Genomic DNA, 22,720 nt, shown 5'->3' with positions numbered 1-22,720 from the left:
TCATGAAAGGGTTAAAATGTTATCTCTGTTGTCCATTGGGTGTTGAATAAAAACAGAAGTTTTTTTATTCCTTCAGAATTTTGTTCAGCAACCAAGATAATGCTTAGACTAGTGCTGTTTTAGCAGTAAATTTAGATTATAGATCAATGGCTGGGCACTTGTAGTTATATATTAGCTGTTGTTGATTACCTCAGATTCCAAACATCTAGTCTATCACATGTAAGTGACCACTTTATGGAAGCCTCATTTGTCAAAGCATAGTCATAGGGTTGCCCTTTTCTGGTAATAAACCCTCTGATGTTTACTAATGACCTCAAGATAAAGAGTCATAAAAAGTTGCAATCAGTTTGCCGCAAATGAAGATATAAGCTAATGCTAATGACTCTTGTACCAATCACAAAGAGAAAGAAATATTTAGTGTCATCTGCCACTTTAGACCTTGATGTTGTTGTGGCATAATAAGAACCAACACTCAAAGCAGCAGGTTTAATTCCTACTTGGGCAAGAAACACCACATTGCACTATTATGTGTCCATGGGCAAGACCCCTAATGCTACAAATGCTTACCATAGTAACGTGATAATGTTGGCATTTGTTTATAAATTAGTGGCTATGGTAGGATTAGGACTTGTTGACACCACAGGGATTTCTAGGAGGTGTACGATGTATTTGTGTAACACACGCTAGGTGTTATCTTAGCAGAACATTACCAAAGTATGTGCTACAAAGTACATCTTTTTTATTTAATTATGTTTAAGAGCTCCATTGATTTAAAAATGGCATGACGTTGACATTAATGTCTGTCACTTCTGACTTGAGCATGACCAGTCAGGACAGATCACATGTCCGAAAGCCTGGCTAGTATTCCAGCTAGTTGCATCACAAGCATCCGTGAAAGCATCTGTGACGCGGTGGCACCTTTCTCTTACACCCACTACACACACACACACACACACACACACACACACACACACACACACAAAGTGACAAATATAGTAGTGGGCCTGGTCCACTGAGAATAGTCCAAGCATGGAAGGTTTTTAAATCCTCTCAGGTGAAAATTCCCCTTCAATGACTGAGCCAAGCACATGATTAATCAATCCATATTCTAACTAATATTTAAAATACATGTTACAATTCTTTCTTCTTTTTCGTTACATTATTATGCTTGGTGCTTTCTATCGTGTGAGGTCATTGAACCAATAGAAAGGGTCTAAAACAATTGGGAACACCGTGCCGTTATCAGATATTAAAATAATGCTATGGATGCCCAAATGTATGTTTTATTCATTTAACACTTTTACTTCTGAGGTCCTAAGTATTTATAAGTATATGACAGTCTCTCGTTCATTCATAAATGTTCTGTAACATTCTGGCCAGGGTCACTATGACAGGTCTGGAGCCGATCTGGATTCATTGAGCAAAAGGCTGGAACATACCCTGGAGAGAGGAACAGTCTGTCACAGGCATCATACGCTCACTCACATGCTCAGACCTATGGACAATTACACACAGCCAGTCCACCTATTAATGGCTTCTTTTGATTGCTGGAGGAACCTGAGCCCATGGAGGAAACTCACACAGACACTGGGAGAACATAGCAACACTTTTATTTTGATCTTTATATATATCCTTGAAGGGCAGCATGGTGGCGCAGCAGATAGTGTCGCAGTCACACAGCTCCAGGGGCCTGGAGGTTGTGGATTCGATTCCCGCTCCGGGCGACTGTCTGTGAGGAGTGTGGTGTGTTCTCCCTGTGTCTGTGTGGGTTTCCTCCGGGTGACTGTCTGTGAGGAGTGTGGTGTGTTCTCCCTGTGTCTGAGTGGGTTTCCTCCGGGTGACTGTCTGTGAGGAGTGTGGTGTGTTCTCCCTGTGTCTGAGTGGGTTTCCTCCGGGTGACTGTCTGTGAGGAGTGTGGTGTGTTCTCCCTGTGTCCGTGTGGGTTTCCTCCGGGTGACTGTCTGTAAGGAGTGTGGTGTGTTCTCCCTGTGTCCGCGTGGGTTTCCTCCGGGTGACTGTCTGTGAGGAGTGTGGTGTGTTCTCCCTGTGTCTGCGTGGGTTTCCTCCGGGTGCTCCGGTTTCTTCCCACAGTCCAAAAACACACGTTGGTAGGTGGATTGGCAACTCAAAAGTGTCTGTAGGTGTGAGTGTGTGAGTGAATGTGCGTGTGTGTGTGTGTGTCTGTGTTGCCCTGTGCAGGACTGAAGGGTGTATTTCCGCCTTGCGCCCAATGATTCCAGGTAGACTCTGGAGGTTACATATAATGAATGAATGAATGTTGGATTAGATCACAAAATCACTTAACATGTAAATAATCTCTGTTCTGATTGGGTGTCCTGGTCTGATACCCAGTAGGCAGGCTCCCTATTAATTCAATGAGAGGCTGTAGGCCTCTCTCTTCTCTCTCTCTCTCTCTCTCTCTCTCTCTCTTCTCACTCTTCTCTCTCTCTCTCTTTTCTCACTCCTCTCTCTCTCTCTCTCTCTATATATATATATATATATATATGTATATATATATATGGTTTTCATGACTTCATGACACAAAAACATGTTTAGAATGAATTATTTAAGATTATTAATAAAATGATAACTCTATAGATTAAGGTGTTAAAGTGCATGGTCCTGAATATGTCCCCACACATATATTATTCTATTATCATAACAACAAAGCTAATACTGTAGCTTTAGAACTGATAAAGAGTGATAAAAAGAAGTTCCTGAATAGTGCTTGTTGAGACAGTATGTCTGTAGTTGGTTTAAGGGTTAAACATGTGCCCTGTGCATTGAACTCTGCTGCTTTTTTTAATAGAATGGACATATATACACTTTCACAGCAGTCTACACAACTAATAATATCAGCTCTAGCATTTCAAACAAGAGAGCAGTTTCCACCCCTGAACTAAAATGGCAGAAGGTCAGAGTTATTAATGATATAACTCTAATACAGACTAAAGAAAAGGCTTTCTTCTCAAACTGGCAGATACTAGTCTTTGTGTTTGTTGATATTGTGGTTAAATGACCTCATGTAGATTGTTGGAAAAGTGACAGAAGCCTGACTTCAGTCACAGTAAAGTGATACAGAAACACAGTGTAGAGCAGTTACACATTGGGCTCGTTCCCAAACCAAGGACAAGCACCAAATGCATGTGGCCAAGACCCATTTAAAACTGAGCTTTGTGTTGTATGGTCAGGGTTCATCCCATCTGGAGCCTGTAACCCATGGTTAATAAAGACATGCCAGTGTAATTTAATGATTTTCTTCATGGCCTTATTTCTTTGTGGTTGGTATTTGCCAGGATGTTGTCTTTTCAAAACACCTGGACAGGTGCTTCTAGCCTCAGCCCTTTTAAAGGACAACAGGTCGCCTTATTACATGACATCAGAAAACACCACACAATGTTTATCTGCTCATCTAGAGTGTATGACAATCCTATACATTTAAAAACCAGAACGAATAACAAAGCACTCATTCTTAGGGTTGAAGTGGCACTGACACGATGTGTGTGTTTTGTGTTGTTATGAGTGGATCAGACATGGCAGTGCTGCTTGGTTTTTAAACACTGTGCCCACTCACAGGCCACTCTATTAGAGACTGCTACATTGTTGGTCCACCTTGTAGATGTAACATCAGAGACAGCTCATCTGTTGCTGCACAGTTTGTGTTGATCATCCTCTAGTCCTTCATCATTGGTTCTCAGTCCAGCAGGGACACTCATTCATTCATTCATTATCTGTAACCGCTTATCCAATTCAGGGTCTCGGTGGGTCCAGAGCCTGGAATCACATGGAATCATTGGGCGCAAGGCGGGAATACACCCTGGAGGGGGCGCCAGTCCTTCACAGGGCAACACAGACACACACATTCACACACTCACACCTACGGACACTTTTGAGTCGCCAATCCACCTGCAACCACCTGTGTTTTTGGACTGTGGGAGGAAACCGGAGCACCCGGAGGAAACCCACGCGGACACGGGGAGAACACACAGACAGTCACCCGGAGCGGGAATCGAACCCACAACCTCCAGGTCCCTGGAGCTGTGTGACTGCGACACTACCTGCTGCGCCTTATGTGTCTGATCCACTCATACCAGCACATACTAGCACCACATCAGTGTGAGAATGAAACTCTCTCTATATTGAAGTATAGGGTGAAAGTGTTCAATCAATGAGTGTAGAAGCTAGGAAGTTGTCATAATGTTATGTATGTATAATGTTATAAATGATCTTTTAATATATAGACAGATATATATTATATGTAAATATATATCTATATAGAGATAGATAATTTCCTATAATTTATTTTCAACCTGGTATGAGTCACATTAAACAAACTTTCTTTAGGACGTTATGCCACTGACAAGCAGTTGTCCACGCCCCCCTTTCTAGGACCACCGGAACACAGCTCAATTAAACCTAAAAACGTTCCATTTGGGCATTGAAAATAATAATCATAATCTCATCTCACTTCAAAAGAAGCGGAGCTACCCTGTCTCCAGGTTTTTTAGGTCATACGGGCACTCGTGGGCGCTATTATAATTATAAATATGTCATTAGGGGAAAGTGATATGGAATCATTTATAGAACAGGACTCCTCTGCCCTTATCTCTCTTTCCACTTTTAATCAGTCATGTGACTTTACCTCAGCAAAAAGCAAACACGTAGTACAGTAGCTGCTGGACTACGTGGGATCTGCCATGAAACTTTTTTTATATATATTTCCGCTGTTAAACAGCGTTAAGAGCACTGTGTGTCTGTTTCGCCCTCGCCCTCCCCCCGCCACGTGACGACGGACGAGGGGCGACAGGTGCAGAAGTGGCCTCTAGGCGCGCGTGCGCTTGCTGTGCTGTGATTGGCCACCGCCGATGTGCAGCTGACCATGATTGGTTATAGGGAAAGGCGCCCTTATTGGTGAGAGCTACACATGCGCACACCGATGAGGACTCGCTCTATATATACAGGAAAGTCAGGGCCATGAATGAAATAGTAAGGAGGACAAGAGTGGAGGAGAAGAAGAGGAGGAGAAGGAGAGACAGCAAGCATTCCTAAGCGTTTCTTTTATTAGTGCAAGTGTAGGGATAAACTTTGTACCAACTCTAGCTTCGCAAAAGACCAAGAGAAAGAAAATGAAGTTCATCATTGGAATCGGAGGGTAAGTTTTAGTGAGGTTATATTTTAATACCTTTTTTTATTATATGTTCAATTTTAATATTGATTCCTAATTTACTTGACTGCTTTCAGAGTGACCAACGGTGGGAAAACCACTTTGACAAAAAGACTTGAGAAGATCCTGCCAAACTGCTGTGTGGTACATCAAGATGACTTTTTCAAGGTATTGAGATTATACTACCTTCAATTTCCCTTTCACTCTTTTGGCACTGCAGTATGAGCTCAGCTTAGTTTTAAAGCCTCATTAAGGTAATGGTACTGTAAATAATGCAAGGATAATATGAGTGATATAGAGTGATTCCACCATTGTGGTGCCATTAGCCTTTAACTTTAGCCTCCATAAACTTTAATTCACAGCTTTGCATAATTTAGAACTAAGATCATTCTAATGTAACCACATTAAAATGAGTTATAGCGTGTTAATAAACAAAACCTCCAACTAGCAACCATGCTAATGGCATGAGAAGGTTCTAATGATATTTTTCAGTTTTAAAATAATTCAGTTACTCTCTAAAATGTAGAGTTTGAAGAAGAATATTAATACGTAGGAATGTGTGTTTCGAAGAAGAAATATTAAGAATGCAAAAAAAACAAGCTTCTTAAATAAATGTAATGATTATTTCTCAAACTGTGAAGGCCAATACAGTTAAAATGCTGTAGATACATTTCTATGAATGGTTTATTATCTGAAATATTCATACAGGAAATGTAAAGTTATTGGGACACACAATGGCACCTCAGTCCTGGTATCACACAGCAGAAATTAAATAGTCTTCTATCATATAAAGCTTATTTTATTGTGTTTGTGGGTGTGTTGTCCATGTTGTCCATGGCATGTGGTTCTTACACTCCTATGCTGGTGTTCTCCTGGACAGCCAACCTCAAAAGAGACATGAAATGAATGTTTAGCTACCTCTGACTGACCTCTGAAGCAACAGGGACTTGGAGGTAGCTGACGTTCGTTTGTGTTTCTTAAATATAATTTCACTAAGTGTATTTTAATGGCCATCCATTTATTGATCCCTTTACTCGGTTACAATAGCCACACCACAGCAGCACAGCCAAACTGGATACTGGTTTCTAAAAGTCCTTTTTTTCATTCCTTACCAGCGTATATCACACTATATCATCAGTGACTCCATTTAATCTACCAGCGAGTTACTGAACCATGGTTTGAAAAATAAGGACATTGTTCAGTTATAACCTGAAGAACTAGTAAATCAGCATCACTCCACTTTTAAGAATCCATTTGGCACCTGTTAAGTGCTTAATTGAGGTTCAATACATCAAACTTGAATCCCTACGGCTGATGACTGAAGAAAACAGCCATATTTAGCCTGAGGGCTTGGCATTATATGTCCAGGTGGGATCAGCACTGCGTGAGTGATCTGCAGCAATGTTTTATTGGTCACTGTTATTGCAGCCCCAAGATCAAATAGAGGTCGGGGAGGACGGCTTTAAACAGTGGGATGGTAAGAGTGGCTTTCGGCTGTAGGAAAAAAACAACAGTAATGTATTACTCATCTTTCCATGACAATTTTGATGTTTATTGCCAATGCAATTTCTTCAATTTTGGACCTAAAACCTAAAAAAAAAAAAAAAAAAAACACAATAAGACCAAAAAAATATACAAAAGGAAAAAGTCAATCATATCTAATATATTGAGGGCCATTATCCTGGTTGGTGAGACATGTTTTTTTTTTCTCTGTTGCCCTTGTGCAGTGATCACAGCTCTGGACATGGAAGCCATGGTGAATACCGTAAAAGGCTGGATTGAGAACCCGGTGAAATTTGCTCGTTCTCATGGTGTGACCCTGTCACCCCTGACTGATGGTTCTGATCCAGAGAGACAAATCCACATACTACTTGTTGAGGGCTTTCTGCTCTATAATTACCAGTAGGTTTGGATTTGTTCACTTATGTTTACCATTATGCATATGATTCTTGGCAAACAGAGTACCCTAGAACTGCTTTAAAACAAAATACGTATTCTTTTCTTGCAGACCTCTGATTGAGATCCTTGACAAGTGCTATTATGTCACCATTCCATATCAGGAGTGCAAAAGGAGGAGAAGGTAAGAATTCACTTGCAGTGTTGGACAGAGAGTTTAAGCCCTAGACTATGTTTTGAACAGGATTTCTCTAATGCTCTAAGAATAAGGCAAACGCCCAGTGACTTTACCAAATGTAAGTGGCTTTGGTGTATATACTAATCTCTCCCTTTTGTCTCCCATAGTACAAGAACTTACACTGTTCCAGACCCTCCTGGTCTGTTTGATGGCCATGTGTGGCCCATGTACTTGAAACACAGGAAAGAGATGGAGGACAACTGCAGAATTATTCGTAAGTTGCTCATTGTTAATTTTGTGAAGAAATCTAAATATTTTATAGGGAAAAGTGTAAGTATTTCAAACAATCTCCTGTAACCAATGTTTGTACTCATAGAATATCTGGACGGCATGAAATCGAAGGAGGACATCTACAACCAGGTTTACGAGGACATCCAGAACTCCTTGTTGAATAGTTAATAGGTAAAGATCTCATTCAATCCAGCATTATTTTGTGAACTTTATAGCATCAGTTCTTTGACTGATTTTTCTCTCCTTTTGTTTTCCAGCGTGTCCGACTCTCCTGAAGATGCCTGTGTATAAAACTGTAAATAGTACTTTAAGTCATAGCACCTTCTGCCATGGAATGGATTATGTAAATATACCAGAAAAAAAATAACTTATTTTGAACCAGTGGCTGAAGCCTGACATTTTATATTGCCTAACTGTATGTTGCTTTTCTTTTGTATATGAAAATGGAGTAGAGCTGAGTATAGCGTGGTGGCTAATGACATTGTCAGATTATTTAATTGTGCTGAAACAAAAGACTTATCCTCATTGAAAGACATTGAAATCAACTCTGTGTTGTGTTTTTATTGTTGAAATGTGCACAAATTGCACAAACACATCATTCAATTCAGTGGTGGGATATAACCTTATACATATATAAGATTATTTATGTTTAAAGAAAAGAAGGCACTGACAAATGAGTAATAGTAAGCTGTGTTGAGGGCTAGTTCACAAAAAACAATAAAATACCTCAGTAAAACTTGATTACTGAAGTCAAGCCTGTCCCATTGCAAATGCTGAGAGGAAAACCCTATTGGAATGTCCTCAACTCTTGCTGATTAGACTAATAGACTACATGCTGATACGTTCTCAAAAAGAATCACCCAAAGGCTTTCTTGATAAATGTGGGTCATGCCGTTGCTGAGAGGAACAATGCACAACAAACATGAAACTGAACAACGCATGAAATACGTGAAAAACATGAAGTGCGTTCCCACTGGTACGTCTACAGAACACGCTGTACTATTGTTTACTGCTGAGGCATTGACCTTTCATTTACTTGAGTCAGGTGACTGTGGTTAGCAATCATGTGGAAACAAAGTAACAGTGAAACAAGTTATGACTAATTCACAAGATATAAACACAAGCAATAGGTCAGTCCTTTTACATTAAATAATATTAATAGAACCTTTAAAGTCTAACATCCTTGATGCATTGTACCACTGATCATTTTAAATACAAATAAGTTATTTTAAATAAAACAAAGTGTATTTAATACACATCAATAAACCCAATGACTTGTGAAATACCACGCTGAAAACCGTTGCTCTGACTACTTCATGCCACCCGCTTAAGATAAGGGAAAAGGGTCTTATCTTTTAGTGCTTGGTCAGAAGTGCTAGAGTGCCTACTCCCAGGCAGATGGGAGTGGGTGGCAGTGAGATATTTTAAGCCAGCTGCGTCAAGGGAGGCCAGTCAGAATGGGGTCTTGAAATATCTTTGCCCTCTCACACACAGTAACCCACCGACCTTACGCAAACTCCCCCATCATCACCCCTGACCAGGGCCTCAGGGAAAGGTGAACAGCAGACTTATGTCAGCATCATAGTTCAGAATGATGTGCCAGAATGGAAATACCTTTTTACTCGTATCAAACCTTTTACCTAATGTAGATGATATAAATAATACTTTAATGTATATTTGTTGTCTTCAGATAATATAAAGTTTGTTATACAGTTGCTAATACCCAGATTTAATAATAATAATAAAAAAAAACACCTAAACAAACTAATTAAAATCACCTAATGGCATTGCTCCTTAGAGCCCTTTTCAGATAGTTCCATATTAGTGCTCTATTTCTACATAGTGGAAGTTGTGGTGTGGACTTTGTGGTTAGTGCTCCTCTGAATCTGTTGAAGGTTCTTGCTATGAGTCAAAGACTTGACACAAACCCTCATAACTGAAATAGATGGACAACAGCAGGAGCGCAAATATGCACAGCTGAAAATGTGAGGGAAAATTTGCTGCATTTGTCACATGACTGCTTCTGTGCGAGTCCCAAAATGGGCCCTGCCCCATTGAAAATTTTTTTCAGAGACTATTAATAGTATTGCACAGTGGGCATGTAGAGTCTTGACCGGATTTTAGCAGCAGTAACCTGCTTATGTTTGTGTAATGTGATCAGATATACGCCTGCTTGAGTCTCGTCACTAATGTTGATATTCTTCTTGTGTATAATTCTAATTCTGCTACAACCTTGCTTATTACACTGTGACTCCTTCATTTAAAGAGCTGCCAACAGGACAGAAAAGGAACTGCAATCATATGTCTCAGCTAACCCCAAGACATGCTAAACTGCTCAAAGCTAACAGTGGGTTAGCATCATGTTGTGTAGCAGTGAAACTGTGTTCTCTGCAGTGGAGGAGCACTAGTCAACTTATTCAACTTTAGAATGAATTAGAGAGATGTTTGTGATCCAAAACAAATTAAAACATGACCTCACTCATAATTTGTTGCCTGAATTCCATTGAATCCTCACAGAAAAGCTTCAGTATCTGCTATAAAGGCTTCCCAGACGATTAGAGGCTGGTACTACCACAAACGGGGACAGCTACTTATTGATACCCTTTAGAAATGTTGGATAATATTGTGTCCACAAACATGCTATTTAAATATAGGCAGAGTATAGTGTTCCAAACAGAGAAGAGGAAGTCTACGGACATTTCAAGGTATATCAAAACAAATTAAATGTCCTGTTCTGGGACCTGTTTCAGGATTTCCTGTGGAATTTGGGTCACACATTTATGTTAATTACTTGAGAACACGAGGGAACCTAGTCACGTGCACATGTTGCCCCTCAAAGAGCAAACGCTATCAGAAAATGTGCCAATCCCTGATATTTATGGTAATAACGTGACACTCTTATGGCTCTGCCCATGTGCTATCATGGGACACCATACCTACTCATAATATTTTTAGTAAGTATGCTGAGCTACAAATTATTTATTCTTCCATTCATTATCTGTAACCACTTTATCACAGTGGGTCACAGCCTACTTGAAATCACTGGGCGCAAGGCAGGACAGGGCACCAGTCCATCACAGTGGAATCACACACTTACCCAGATATTCAAACTTGTGGGCAATTTTGCATAGCCAATCAACCTACCAACATGTGCTGTTGAGCTGAGGAAAGAAAAGCATTTAGAAACCAAGAGAACACACCAAACTCCTCTCTGTGATGTCCTGTTAGTGCCCTACGCAAGTTTGTGCCCTAAAGGCAGCACGTTGACATGAAGGTAACTGAACACAAATTACATCACCATAATTCCCAATTTTTGGAGATATTAGTGAAAAATCCATGATTATTTCAAGTCCAAAATTAATATGCAACTATAAATAAAATTAGCTGGGTTTGTGAGGTCACTTGTTTTGTCTTTTTCTTTGGAAAAGTGCTGCTGACTGTTTTATGAGGAAATGAGTATAGGAAATGTAAGGTGGTGAAGGATCAACATTGCCTTCAAATATCAACCAAACTGAGTATTTAAGACGTTTCAGACACCAGTCATCGAGATCTTGCAAATGTGTGGCAGCGATTAATTTATTAATCACTTTCTTAACTGAAAAGCTCTGATGTAAAAGTACTTGTCCTCTAGAACGCTTTCACATATCATAAAGCTCAGGTCGTATTTCACTGAGAAGCCGAAAAGTGAAATGTTACGGTTTGCTTTCATGAAGACTTTAAAACGTAATGGAAACGTTTAAACGCATTATTTCTTTCCCACCCGTATTCCGGTAAGCCCCACCTCCTGCGTGTCAATTGGTCCATATTTGAACTGCTTATGAGCAGCCAATCATAGTCCTCGAAGTTGAGCGTTTGCGCCAATCCAGATACATATTTCTCCGAGAGCTCAGGTCCTACTGTACAATCCAAGCGATCCTTGTCTGAATACGGGTGTGAAAAGAAGTCACGGCATTACCGCTATTGAAAGCTCTTCTTTCGGGGAAGAATCCAGCTTTATCTCTCACCTGACATCAAAGTTGAGCACCAGCCCCTTTAGGTCGCTACCATTTAGATGGAAACTCCTTGAAGGATAGTGTTTCTCTTTCTCTCTACGTGGCTTCAGGTGTAAAAACAAAAAAGAGGGTAGGTTTATTCCACTTTTGGGATTTCTTGAGCTCAAACCAATAAAGACCATCTTCGTTTAAATCGCAAAGCTCAGAGCCTCTCTGGATTCATACCTAGATTCATAAAATGAAATAATTCCAAAGTGTAGAAAAACGTTAGCTCGACGTCGAGAGGGGAACAATTGTTTAAACAGTTTTTATTTAACATTAGAGTAAAGTGGTTTTAGGAGCATGGACCGACAAGGTCAAGACATTGTGATCATTTATTTTTGTCTCCAACATCTTGTTACAGTCCTTTTTTATGACATTTTATGAATACAAACGTTGAGGCAACTAACCCCTTTGTCTGTGATTTGCTTTTACTCTTATATTCACAATCAAACACTCAATAGAATGTGTTATACTTACTGGCGTCTAAACTGTATGTTAAAGTCCTGGTGAAGGTGTCTTGAGCCAAACGTTTCCCACGGACTGGGAGCTCTTATACAGCCGAGAGGAGGAGGCGCTCTATGGTTTATTCTGGGAAACTATCAGGTTCCAGCTTCATTTTACAGCCCCGTATGCTTACTCTGCTCTTGCCCTATTTGGCTTGTAAGTCTAACCAGGTCATTTCCCCCTGTACATCCCCCTCACGGTGGTATTCCTGACATATAAGGACACCCGAGGCATTTAAAAAGCCCATGTGACACACTGTGCGTCCTGGACATTTTGAGGTCAGTCACACCGGGAGTTTGCTTTAAAATAAAAGCTATAGAAGACTTTAAAAAAGACATATTCAAGTACACCTAGAAGGCTGTTATGTCCAACCTTACCCCAAAGGAATAAGTATACATCAACAAATGTATCAAATCACATTAGATTATGAATTAAATACCTTTTTAGTCGCTGGTTTACGCTCCATAGGGTGGTTCCAGGCTTTGGAGCATCAAAGTTCCCAGTAAACATTTAGCCGTTGATTCAACGTTGAAATAACGCAATGACTGTCGTCTAATTAACGTTCTCTTAAGGTTGAAAATGAAAGTTGAAAAGGCAAACACGTCCAAACACAGACATTGAAAAGACGACTATTAGACGTATTTTGGACGTCCATTGACGTTATCGATTGGTCACCACTTAACTAACTTATTAAGATGGATTTTGGACGTCCATTTACGTTTAAAATATGTCCTTGACGGACATACTACTTTTAGACCTATTTTGAACGTTCCTTGTTTACTGGGTTAGCTTTAGTGTTTTAATAAATAAATGCCCATGTATATAATTCATTCATTCATTCATTCATTCATTCATTCATCCATCCATCCATTCATTATCTGTAAGCGCTTATCCAGTTCAGGGTCACGTTGGGTACAGACCCTACCTGGAATCATTGGGCGCAAGGCGGGAATACACCCTGAAGGGGGCGCCAGTCCTTCACAGGGCAACACAGACACACACATACACATTCACTCACACACTCACACCTACGGACACTTTTGAGTCGCCAATCCACCTACCAACGTGTGTTTTTGGACTGTGGGTGGAAACCGGAGCACCCGGAGGAAACCCACGCAGACACAGGGAGAACACACCACACTCCTCACAGACAGTCACCCGGAGGAAACCCACGCTGACACGGGGAGAACACACCACACTCCTCACAGACAGTGACCTGGAGCGGGAATCGAACCCACAAACATTTTTTATCATTTTATATTTATAAAAACATTTTATCATTAATAATTTCATAATTTATTTCCACATACATTTCTTTCTGTATTTCCACATTTCTGTATGAATTATCACTGTGTTTATTTATTAATTGTGGGACCCAAACCTCACTCTAAAGCAGGACCGGTCAGATCGGCAAACCAGTAAATGGCCCAGTGGCTCATTATTGAGCTGTGAGCGTTGAAAGGGTTGTTAAAGGCATCTGATCAAATAAATTAATAATTTAAAATCAATACCTAATTTCATCGCTGTTTTATGGGTGCAATACATTCTTTACAGAACCGTTCCAACATCTAGTGTAAAACTTCCCAGAAGAGTGGCTCCAGGAGCTTCCCTGAAAACTTACTGCTGCAAAGAGAGTTCTCAGTACGCGAAGTGCTCAATAACTTGCCTTACAGCGCCATCTTGTGGGCGAGAGTGTATCTGCATTATTTCATTTTTTTACCTGCAATATACAGGAGGTCATCGGGTTACGTCAGTCCCGAGTTACGATGTTTTGTGGTTACGACACATCTCCCGTTTACTGTATAAAGCCTTGTTTCGACGTAAGTGGTTTTACGTCGTAAACGTCGTAACGTGAACTTCGTGTGTGGTGTGCGCGGCGCGGCGGAAGAATACACGGTTACGCGGCTCGGGACCGAGGAGGACGGTGTTAGGATAGGATAAGTGCTTACAGTATGTTATTCACGTACAGTATGTACGTATGTTCCGACTTACACCGAAAATCGGTTTACGACGCGACGTAGGAACGGATCAACGTCATAAGTCGAGGACCCCCTGTAGTTCAAATCTGAAATATTGCACAATTTTCTAGGCAAGGCAAGGCAAGTTTATTTATAGAGCATCTTTCGTACACAATGGCAATTCCGTGTGCTTTACAGAGCAATACAGAATATTTACAGAAGAAGAATTTATAATATAAAAGATAGTAAAAACACTTAAAAAGCTACTAAAATGGAGCGTGATAAGTCTCAGGCAGGGTGTCAAGTACTCTCCCAGTACTAAAACAATATGAGTGCTAAGCACCGTTAAACTCACTGTGTACACGAAACTTCTGCTCATGGCAATAGACGAGGCTTCTTCTAATCTATAATTTTTACTGATATTTAAGCCATCGTTTTTATTTGTTTTAAAAGCTTTCTCTTTTTTTTTGGTTTTCATATGTTTAAGTGCAACACTGCCTCAACATTATGGAGATGAAGCACATTTCAGTTCAGAAAGTTACATAAATGTTACACATAACAGCATTAAAAATAAATTAACAAATAACTACATTTTATAATTTAATTAATTTAATAATTTAACCTAATTTATTATTGAAATTTATTACGATTAATATGATATGATCTTGAATAAAATCATGGATCATGGATTCAGGCTTCAGTTTTATTTTGTGTGTGTGGAGATGTCAGTTGAAATAACTGCAATATTACCGTATATTCCCTGTCAGTAGACTGGCTGTGTTCCAGTTTGTCTGTTTGTGAACTTTATTATGGTGCACTAACCGTTTATACTATAACTTTCATTCAAACTACAAAACTCTAGCTATGTGTGGCACAGTGGTGCTGAAGGTAGTGTCACTGCCCGTCAGCACCAGGGTCCTAGAGGTCACTGTCTGTGAATGGTGTGGGGTGTGCTCCCTGTGTCTGTGTGGGTTTCCTCTGGGTGCTCTGGTTTCCTCCCACAATATAAAACCATAGCTTGGTAGGGGAAGCAGCTGTGTGAGTGACTGGGTGAGTGACTGAGTGTGTGAAATTGTCTACAACTGTGAGTGTGTGAGTGACTGGGTGAGTGTGTGAGTGACTGAGTGTGTGAAATTGTCTACAGCTGTGAGTGTGTGAGTGACTGGGTGAATGCGTGAGTGACTGAGTGAGTGTGTAAATTTGTCTATAGCTGTGAATGTGTGAGTGACTGGGTGAGTGACTGAGTGAGTGTGTGAAATTGTCTACAGCTGTGAGCGTTTGAGTGACTGGGTGAGTGTGTGAGTGACTGAGTGAGTGTGTGAGTGACTGGGTGAGTGCGTGAGTGACTGAGTGAGTGTGTGAAATTGTCTACAGCTGTGAGCGTGTGAGTGACTGGGTAAGTGTGTGAGTGACTGGGTGAGTGTGTGAAATTGTCTACAGCTGTGAGCGTTTGAGTGACTGGGTGAGTGTGTGAGTGACTGAGTGAGTGTGTGAGTGACTGGGTGAGTGCGTGAGTGACTGAGTGAGTGTGTGAAATTGTCTATAGCTGTGAGCGTGTGAGTGACTGGGTAAGTGTGTGAGTGACTGGGTGAGTGTGTGAAATTGTCTGCAGCTGTGAGGATGTGAATGATTGGATGAGTGTGAAATTGTCTATAGCTTTGTGAGGTGTGAGTGACTGGGTGAATGTGTCAGTGATTCAGTGAGTGTGTGAAATTGTCTACAGCTGTGAGTGTGTGAGTGACTGGGTGAGTGCGTGAGTGACTGAGTGATTGTGTGAAATTGTCTACAGCTGTGAGTGTGTGAGTGACTGGGTGAATGCGTGAGTGACTGAGTGAGTGTGTAAATTTGTCTATAGCTGTGAATGTGTGTGTGACTGGGTGAGTGACTGTGTGAGTGTGTGAAATTGTCTATAGCTTTGTGAGCGTGTGAGTGACTGGGTGAATGTGTCAGTGATTCAGTGAGTGTGTGAAATTGTCTACAGCTGTGAGTGTGTGAGTGACTGGGTGAGTGCGTGAGTGACTGAGTGATTGTGTGAAATTGTCTACAGCTGTGAGTGTGTGAGTGACTGGGTGAATGCGTGAGTGACTGAGTGAGTGTGTAAATTTGTCTATAGCTGTGAATGTGTGTGTGACTGGGTGAGTGACTGAGTGAGTGTGTGAAATTGTCTACAGCTGTGAGTGTGTGAGTGACTGGGTGAGTGTGTGAGCGACTGAGTGATTGTGTGAAATTGTCTACAGCTGTGAGTGTGTGAGTGACTGGGTGAATGCGTGAGTGACTGAGTGAGTGTGTAAATTTGTCTACAGCTGTGAGCATTTGAGTGACTGGGTGAGTGTGTGAGTGACTGAATGAGTGTGTGAAATTTTCTGCAGCTGTGAGCACGTGAATGACTGGATAAATGTGTGAAATTATCTATAGCTTTGTGAGCATGTGAGTGACTGGGTGAGTGTGTGAGTGATTGAGTGAGTGTGTGAAATTGTCTACAGCTTTGAGAGCATGTGAGTGACTGAGTGAGTGTGTGAAATTGTCTACAGCTGTGAGCGTGTGAGTGACTGGGTGAGTGTGTGAGTGACTGAGTGAGTGTGTGAAATTGTCTACAGCTGTGAGCGTGTGAGTGACTGGGGAAGTGTGTGAGTGACTGAGTGAGTGTGTGAAATTGTCTGCAGCTGTGAGCACGTGAATGACTGGATGAATGTGTGAAATTATCTATAGCTTTGTAAGCATGTGAGTGACTGTGTGAGTGACTGGGTGAGTGCGTGAGTGACTGAGTGACACTGACACTGTTGGCTTAGTGGACTCTTGGGTTCAGCAGTGACACCAAGAGCTTTAAAAACTCAAGCAGCACTGCTGTGTCTGATCCACTCGCACCAGCACAACACACACTAACACACCACCACCACATCAGTGTCACTGCAGATCTGATAATGGTCAACCTTTCTGACCCAACCTGTTCCATGATGGCCCTTTACATAGTATAGTTTCTACAGTGCAAAGCCTGAAGTAGCAACAACAGAGGCTCTAGTCTTTTTGGGGGATTCTGGGTGTTAAAGAACAGAGTAAAGGGGGTAAATAAACTCTGCAAAACAACACACTGTAAGTGCTCCTGTGTGGTCAGTGGCGCTGAGAGAATGGACAGTGAAGGTAGAAACAAGAAGATGGTCATAATGTTATGGCTGGTGGATGTATATAACAACTGCATTCAACTGAAACCCCAGTGTCCTGAGTTCTACGGAGGCTCTGAAGAGTGCGTAAAGTTTGAGGGAGGAGGGGTTTTGCGCCAGCGTTGTAGCCAGTGTGTATGTGCAGTGCGTGCGCGCGGAAACTCTCGGTTTTGATAAACGACCCCCAGCTCCCCGCCCGCCTTTTTCTTCCTCCTCCTTCTCTCTCCTTCACTTTCTGTCAACTTCCAGAGAAGAAACCGAGCTCCTGAGCGCAGCACATGTCCTCCAGTATCCGCGGCTCTGAGTTACAGACAAACCCCCTCTGTTTCATCAGCTTTACTGTTGTGTTTTTATTCTCGTGGAAATGGCGAATCTCTCCGCGCTGCTGCTCCTCTGTGCGCTCCACGGTCTCATGCGCTCTGTGACCGGTCAGCGTCGCGGAGGTCGCTGGACGCAGCGTATTCAGTGGCAGAATAACGGCCAGCTGCACAGTTTACTGAGCACGGGCTCCGAGTACCACGCGCCCTTGCGCGCGCGCACCGAGACCCAGGTGCACCTGAGCAGCCATGTTTCATCTGGCTCCGGTTCTGCCCGGCGAGTTCTGGTGAATGCCGGTGCGCCGGGCGCGCGCCGGACGAACGTCACAAACATCGGTATCACGGCAGATTCTGCGGGAAGAGAGAGCGCGAGCCAGAGCGCACTCCGCGTTGAGAACGACGCCGGGAGACAGCGGCTTCTCGCAATAACCGACGATGCCCCGAGACCGGAAGAAACGGTCGATGGCATGCTGAGCGACGACCCGCGCAACCCGAGAAAGACGCACAGAAACACGGTGCTCTACAACGCCTATCCCGCGCCCTCGCTGCCACGAGGAGTCCCGCGCTCCCGTCGCCCGCCTCCTGCCACCGGTTACGGCACCAGATACTTCCACCAGGGTGAGCGCTGGGAACCGCGCGCCCTCAACCGTCAGATAGCCTACGGTTCTCTTAAGCGCGCGTGCACTGACGTGTCCCCGTGTCCCTGTCTCTGCAGGTCTACCAGATCTCGTGCCGGACCCGTACTCCATTCAGGCAGGATCGTACGTGCAGCGCATGCAGATGTATGCGCTCCGCTGCGCAGCGGAGGAGAATTGCCTCGCGCGGTAAGGAGTCATAAGTCACTGATAACGCAGCACATAAGGAATGTTATAACGAAGCTCAATACACTCACACTCAGTCCTTACACACTAATAACACACTCACTATAGTCGTTACACATTCATAACACTTTCACTATAGTCCTTGCACACTTTTAATACAGTCACTGTAGTCCTTACACGGTCATAATAACGCATTCACTGTAGTCCTTATACATTTTTAACACGTCATTACACATTCACTATTGTCCTTAAACACTTGTAATACAGTCACTATAGTCCTTACACACTATTAACACATTCATTATAGTCATTACACATTCATAATGATCATACTATATTCTTTACAAGCATAATGCATACCCTATAGCACTTAAACACACTCAAAACCCACTCATTATTGTCAGTACACACTCATAACACTCACAATAGTCTTGCACAATTTTAAAACAGTCACTGTAGTTTGTACATGGTCATAATAACACACTCACTATAGTGCTTTAACACATTCACTATAGTCATTGCACATTAAGAATGAATTTGTTATATTACCATTCATGACACATTCACTACAGTTCTTTCACATTTGTAATACTTTCACTATTCCTTACACACTCAAAACACACTCACTGATGTCAGTACACACTCATAACACACCCACTATAGTCTTGCACAATTGTAATACAGTCACTGTAGTCCATACATGGTCATAATAACACAATCACTAGTGCTTTAACACATTCACTATAGTCATTGCACATTAAGAATGAATTTGGTGTATTACCATTCATGACACATTCACTATAGTTCTTTCAAACTTGTAATACATTCACTAGTCCTTACACACTCATAATGCACTCACTATTGTTAGTACACACTCATAACACAATCACTACAGTCATTAAGCACAACTAATGCACTCACTATAGTCATTACACATTCATAACAAAATCACTATAGTTATTACACACATCTAATGCACTCACTATAGTCATTACACATAACACATTCATTATAATCCTTACACACTTATATACTGCGTAACAAACTTAATATAGTCCTTCATAGTTATAATACATTTACTATAGTCCTTTCACACTCATAACATTCACTATAACACAATGCTTATGTGAGTAACAGAGAACAATTGGCTAAAATCCACCGTCTTAGACTGTATCTCTCCATCTCTTTCATCCCTCTATCCATCTATCCATCCGTTCTTTAGTGGTGTTGTGTGTTCTTTCTAAGGTCAGCATATAGACCTACAGTAAGGGACATTGACTACAGGGTTCTCCTGCGCTTCCCACAGAAGGTCAGAAACCTCGGAACCTCCGACTTCCTGCCCATCAAGCCCAGACACCAGTGGGACTGGCACAGCTGCCATCAGTGAGTATTCAACTGCAACAAGTGCTGCTTCCCCCGACTGTAACAAAGCTCTCTTCCTCACAGAGAGTGAGCCCTATATCCCCATTTAACAGCCACACTGTCCCAGGAGCGTGTGGACACTCCTTCTTGTTTGGCTACGACTTTATGGTGCAGCCACAGCACACACAGCTGTGATGCCCCAGCCATCCATAGCTTCATTCTCTCAGGGAGAAAAGGCCCTCCTTCGTCCTCCCCATTACTCATCACAATGGAGTTTGTCAGCTGACAGAATTGACACTTAGTAGTGTTCCCCTCCAAATGTGTTGAGGTTTCACATGACATTATGTTTGCAGAAGTAAAAAAAAGAGGCGGTGTTTCACATCTTAGAGGAGGCAAGTGTTAGCAGTGATTTAATGCAGTGAATCTCTCTCTCTCTCTCTCTCTCTCTCTCTCTCTCTCTCTCTCTCTCTCTCTCTCTCTCCCATTCCACAGACATTACCACAGCATGGATGCCTTCAGTAATTATGACCTGTTGGACGCAACTAGTGGACAAAAGGTAGCAGAGGGTCATAAGGCCAGTTTCTGTCTAGAGGACACCGGCTGTGACCCAGGATTCCGCCGCCGCTATGCTTGCACTGCACACACACAGGTACACACACACACAAACACAAAGAGAGGGGGGGGGGAGTGAGAGAGAGAGAGAGAGAGAGAGAGAGAGAGAGAGAGAGAGAAAATCAATAAACACTGCTTTACACTACAGTGCGATTGTTGTAGCAGGCAAAAAAAGTTTTAAAACCTACTTAAAGGTGCAGTATGTGATTTCCTTTCACTTTAATTGTTGAAAAAAAATGTCACTGTACAACATGAAAAACATGATTAGAAAGACGGAGGTATTTCAGCAACTGTATCAGAACCTGCCTTCTGTGCATGAGAAAACCTGTTGGTAAATACGGCACTCTGGTTTGTTGTTATAGTTCACCTGCTTGGCCACTGGAGGTCGCCATTATTAATGCATTAGTTCATTGTTGAGAATTGGGGCAGTGTGACCTCTTGTGACTAGTTGGTGAACTACAATAACACAGCCAGGCACTCTTGTGAAATTAGCTAGCGCATCTTTAACTTTGTTTAAAACAGTAATATTAGGAAACATAATATCACAAGGCAGTTAACGTATTTCAGCAAAAAAAAAAAAAAAAAAAAAAAATGGATGGTACTTTTACTGTATGTGTATTTATTGTATATTGCACATCATTATGTGTAATATTTTTAGAGGCAGAAGCACATTTACTGATCAGGACAATCTGATTAATATGAATGCAGAGTCATACATCGTCACAAGTCCAACTGCATGTGCAGATTCATGATACTGACTGAGGATCTTTTGACTGTAGGGGTTGAGCCCTGGTTGCCATGACACCTATGCTGCCAACATCGACTGCCAGTGGATCGACATCACTGATGTCCTTCCGGGCAACTACATACTTAAGGTGAGAAAAAAGCAATTCCTTTCCAGTTGCGGCACATACAGCACATTTCCAAACCTGTGGGCTCCTGGTCGTCCAGTATTACTTCTGCAATTAAGGATATTAATAGGGAGTTAACCCCAATTGCTGCCATAACAGCTTCCACACTTCTAGGAAGGCTTCACAGTAGATATTAGAACATATCAGTAAGGGTTTGAGGTCATTCAGCCAAAGGAGCCTCACAAATGCAACTCCAACTCATCCCAGAAGTATTGGATGGAGCTATAGTGAACCTACTTCCACTGATCCACAGAGCAAGGAGGTCTATTCTATTCAGCACTTGGCATTGAGCATGGTGACCCCCAACTGCTCCCCGCGCGACATGGCTAGGGCTGCCCACCACTCTGGCCATGTGTGTTCACTGCCCCTAGTGGTCAGTAGTGCATGTAAATGTGTGTTTCACTGCACAGACTGGGTTAAATGCAGAGAACAAATTCCTCCAACTTCCTGTGTGCAAACACAGTGGCCAATGAAGCGATTCTAATTCTCTGGGGCGTCTGTTTCCATCTCATACTTTTCATTCACTCTTCTCTACGGCGTATAACCTCCGTGTGTGTAAGTGTAGCAGTGACGTGAACAGCTCATTAAGAGCCAGTCATTTTAATGTACATTTGATGATTGTTTCCTTTTGGCGCATTTGTAGGTTTCAGTTAATCCAGATTTCCTGGTTCCTGAGTCAGATTTCTCCAACAATGTGGTACGCTGTGAGATCTACTACAGTGGTCATCACGTCCAGACCAGAAACTGCAGGATAACCAGGTGAGGACAGTGTTTTAATTGAACAAGAAAATTCTAATGTTGTATTAGTGTTGAGACAAATATCTAACGCTTTTGCTCCACAGGCAACTAATATTCTGTACCTCTTATATGTCTTAATAAGCTTAGTACCACACTGTAACCACATGCTATACACTTACATTAGTTACGGTACTGCTCAAAAGTCAAAGACCACCATTCAGTCTATTTTCAGTCACAAATGTCATTACGTACAAGTGGTTGTCCTTGAATTGAATTGGAAATGCAATGTATTTTAAAGATTAAATTTTCTTCTTTCAACAGGAACTGAGGGGAACTGGAAGACATGAACATGTTTGTTCTTCTTTGTATCAGTTTTTGGATTCAAAGCACAGTGTGTACATTCTTACATCCCCAGCTCTAAAATATTTTCAACACAAAACTTGAAATAATTTCTCTGGATGTTGGAATGTTGGAAAGATGTGTTGTAGTAAATGTACTGTAATTTTTCTTGAGATGAATTGGATTTCCTGCCCTTGTACAAGCAGCGAAAGCTTGTTAAAATGACGGCGGCAAAGTGTGTGTTTCACTGGCTTTGTTTGTATGTATTTTTTTGTTTGTTTTTTTTGTTTAATGTTGGAATGGAATAATGATCACGCTTTTATAGTACATTTACCTTAATTTAAGACTTAAAACTGCATTTTAATGTCACAAGTATGTTTTATATGTGTATATCCAGTTGCTTATTGATGTATTTTTATTTATTATCCAGTATAGGA

General features: G+C 41.7%; 2 protein-coding genes across 3 annotated transcripts; both read left to right on the top strand.

Moving 5' to 3' along the window:
* The first annotated feature begins 4,995 nt into the window (after positions 1-4,995).
* LOC136675540 (nicotinamide riboside kinase 2-like) lies at positions 4,996-8,092 on the top strand. Of its 2 annotated transcripts, XM_066652126.1 has the most exons (8): positions 4,996-5,152; positions 5,242-5,332; positions 6,593-6,641; positions 6,892-7,066; positions 7,173-7,244; positions 7,406-7,512; positions 7,615-7,700; positions 7,787-8,092. In XM_066652126.1, the coding sequence occupies exons 1-7, from the start codon at positions 5,127-5,129 to the stop codon at positions 7,695-7,697; spliced, it is 603 nt and encodes a 200-aa protein (XP_066508223.1). In that variant the 5' UTR covers positions 4,996-5,126; the 3' UTR covers positions 7,698-7,700; positions 7,787-8,092. The 2 variants fall into 2 exon arrangements, with proteins under 2 accessions (XP_066508223.1, XP_066508224.1); XM_066652127.1 differs by lacking the exon at positions 6,593-6,641 and having other exon boundaries at positions 5,104-5,152.
* Positions 8,093-17,547: 9,455 nt separating this feature from the next.
* Positions 17,548-22,416, top strand: LOC136675796 (protein-lysine 6-oxidase-like). Its single transcript, XM_066652553.1, has 7 exons — positions 17,548-18,118; positions 18,216-18,324; positions 19,567-19,704; positions 20,176-20,332; positions 21,075-21,170; positions 21,850-21,965; positions 22,266-22,416. Exons 1-7 carry the CDS (start codon positions 17,548-17,550, stop codon positions 22,270-22,272), a joined length of 1,194 nt encoding a protein of 397 aa, XP_066508650.1. The 3' UTR covers positions 22,273-22,416.
* The last annotated feature ends 304 nt before the right edge of the window (positions 22,417-22,720 follow it).

Source organism: Hoplias malabaricus, chromosome X1 (assembly GCF_029633855.1).
Source record: "Hoplias malabaricus isolate fHopMal1 chromosome X1, fHopMal1.hap1, whole genome shotgun sequence".
Taxonomy (NCBI): Eukaryota; Metazoa; Chordata; class Actinopteri; order Characiformes; family Erythrinidae; genus Hoplias; species Hoplias malabaricus.
This window is presented reverse-complemented; position numbering and strand designations above follow the sequence as displayed.